At 50.4% G+C, this 2,657-nt stretch overlaps 1 protein-coding gene across 1 annotated transcript in view; it reads right to left on the bottom strand.

Moving 5' to 3' along the window:
• Positions 1–2,002, bottom strand: part of atp2a1l (ATPase sarcoplasmic/endoplasmic reticulum Ca2+ transporting 1, like) — a 17,108-nt gene extending 15,106 nt beyond the window's left edge. Inside the window, exons 1-3 of the mRNA XM_076297788.1 lie at positions 1,707–2,002; positions 290–307; positions 1–35 (exon numbers count right to left, since the gene is read on the bottom strand). The exon at positions 1–35 is cut by the window's left edge and continues 48 nt beyond it. Of these exons, the coding sequence (XP_076153903.1) occupies positions 1–35; positions 290–307; positions 1,707–1,824 (171 nt within the window). The 5' untranslated portion in view covers positions 1,825–2,002. The remainder of the gene's footprint in view (positions 36–289; positions 308–1,706) is intronic.
• Between the last annotated feature and the right edge of the window lie 655 nt (positions 2,003–2,657).

Below are 2,657 nucleotides of genomic sequence, written 5' to 3'. Positions count from 1 at the left end.
AAACTGCTCGATGATCAGCTCCCACACGGACTTACCTGTGCAGGGGAGAAGAAAGACAGAAAAAGAGAGAGAGAGAGAGAGAGGAGAGGAAAAAAAGGAGGGAAAGATAGGAAAGAAAACAAGAGTAATGAGACCATCACTCCACTATACCTTTATCCTGTAATTAAGTATGTCAGTATTGGCTAAGTAACATTTAACGAGGTCCATGCAGGTCCTTGTTTAGTGTGCAGTGTGGCCTTTGGCTGAGAGTGTTGTATAGGTGGACAGGACAGGGGAGAAGAGAACTTACCCTCCTCAGCGGGAAGCTCTGGACACAGGAACACACAGCAGCACAGAGCGGGAAAGAAAAAGCATTCATTAATTTAATGACACAATAAACAAACAAACAAATAAACAAACAAATGGACACAAATACATTTCTGTGGCCCAATAGAGGAAGCGTGCCTGTTGGGCCTGAGGCTGGGTGATATTCAGTCCTACCATTTGAATCTGACGACAGTTATTTGGAGATACCTCATGTAATAAAAAGGCTTTCTATGACATTGTAATATGGTTGTCTGAGTTGAATGTTCAATCAGCACAAACCAAGTAGTCAGAGACATGTAGGTCACACCACTGGGATTCACGAAAAGAGGAGTAAGAATGTTTGGTTAAATCACTACATTGGGCCATTATGACAAAGGTGCGGTGGGAAAGGGAGTATTTATTGCTGTCAAAAATGCTCCTGAAAGTTTTGGAAATCTTAACATTCATACAAGCTTTGTATAGACACAGAGCGGCTTGCGTCATGAAGCAGAAGCGCGCCCCCTGCACTGTCAAAACTCCAACTGATCCACATCCATGAGCGGCACCACAACGATGAGCTCAGCCAAATGTGCTGTTATCAGGAACAATCCACACCTCCAAGCAGACATTATTCTAATCACCAACGCAACCATTGTGACACGTGTGCTCCCTCACTGATTCACACCCTCCCACCCAGCCTGTTTAGCCCACTGTCACACTGTAATCTATCATCCCTCTGATCATTTAACTCCTCCAAGACCCCCCCCCCCCAACCCTCCTGTTCCTGCACCACCACCACCACCACCACCACCACCACCACCAGCACCAGCACCAGCAGCGGCTCCGTGGGACTAAAATATCTCTCGTATACTCAAGTCTTCTCAAATCACCAGGGTTGGGCCCAGGCTCTCTGTGGTCACCTGTCCCGCTCCCTCACTCCCCTCTGAGCTATTTTAGAAGCGCCCGCTTCGCTTCGCTCCTCCTCTCAGCCTCTCAGCCTGTTGCTTCCTCTCTCGCAGGCTGGACAGGCTGGACAGTGCCAAGTCTGCCACAGATTTTTTTTTCCCTTCAGCTGTTTCTTCTTCTTGTTTTGTCACCCGGTTTTCAAGTGCTACATGGTCGCCACACCAATGTGGAAACCCCTCTCTCTCTCTCGAGCTGGCCTCTCCACTGACCTCTCAAGTAGGGCATCAGTGTTCAAATCCTCAGTCCATTGCTTCACACTGTTTGCCATGTAAGAGCTTGTAACGGTCCCTACCAGAGACTGCACCATCTTGTACCAACTCAAACAAATCAAATAGGCCAAATAACCACTAGACTTTTCAAAGAAGAAAAGCCCCCCCCCCCCCAAAAACCACCACCCCCCCCCCCACACACAGACACCCCTCACTGTCCCGTGCTTCAAATCTCAGGATTCTCACCATTGTAGCCAAACTTGTCCAGTTGCCTCTTGAACTGGTCTGGGCTGAGTCCAGTATTTTCGTTAACCCCGAAGTAGGCCAAGACCTCGGCCGGGGTCTTAGTGAAAGCGTCCTCCATCCCGTTACGGAAAAGAAGGAACTTAAGGTTAGAGGAAGGCTAAGGCGATGCCTGTCTATCCGTTCTGGTACAGTTTCTGTTCCGGTCGCTCTCTGCACTCAAAAAGTAAATTGCAAGAGTCGGTCCCCAAGGTCTTTGTTATTTCACCCCCTCCCTTCAGGAGTGCCGGACTGACAGAAAGAGCGAATGAACTCACAAATGTGCACCGTTTTATACCACCGCCGCCGCACCCCATTGGTCCAGCCACCGGCCGGACACGCCCACGGAACCCGCTGGGTGGCACACACTGCTGGTGGGCGGGGTCAAGGCCGAGGGTTCTAAAGCCTGGAGTGGAGGAATCGGTGAGGTAATGAGGGAGAGGGGTCTCTGCTGGAGGGGGGTGGGGGGGGGGTGTAGGGGGCGTGAGCTGGGGAGGGGGAGAGTCTGCTAGGGGATGCAGTGAAATGATAATGATGTCTGTTTTTGGAACATGCATGGTCAGTGGAATAAGGAGAGAGGAGAAGGTGAGAGAGGGAGAGAGAGAGGGGGAGAGAGAGAAGGTGAGGGAGGGAGAGAGACAGCACAAGCTACAAGGGTACAAGGTTGGAGGGGGTTGCCTGTGTGAGTGATGGCTCAACTGGCTACCACTGAAGTAGAAAGGGGGGTTACAGAGAGAGAGAGAGAGAGAGAGAGAGAGAGAGGTGGCAGAAGGTTAATTTCCTACAAGTGTTAGCAGGGTACAGCTACATGATGAGTAAGAACAGAACACAGAATGAGAGAGAGACAGAGGGAGAGGGGTGAATGAGAGAGGAGGGGAGGGGGGGTAGACCATCACCTCAGGGTCACATGTATGC

Source organism: Alosa pseudoharengus, unplaced genomic scaffold (assembly GCF_046254945.1).
Source record: "Alosa pseudoharengus isolate Yale_2024_CS ecotype anadromous, Long Island Sound unplaced genomic scaffold, YU_APseudo_1.1 YU_APseudo_1.1_scf_21, whole genome shotgun sequence".
Lineage (NCBI taxonomy): Eukaryota > Metazoa > Chordata > Actinopteri > Clupeiformes > Clupeidae > Alosa > Alosa pseudoharengus.
This window is presented reverse-complemented; position numbering and strand designations above follow the sequence as displayed.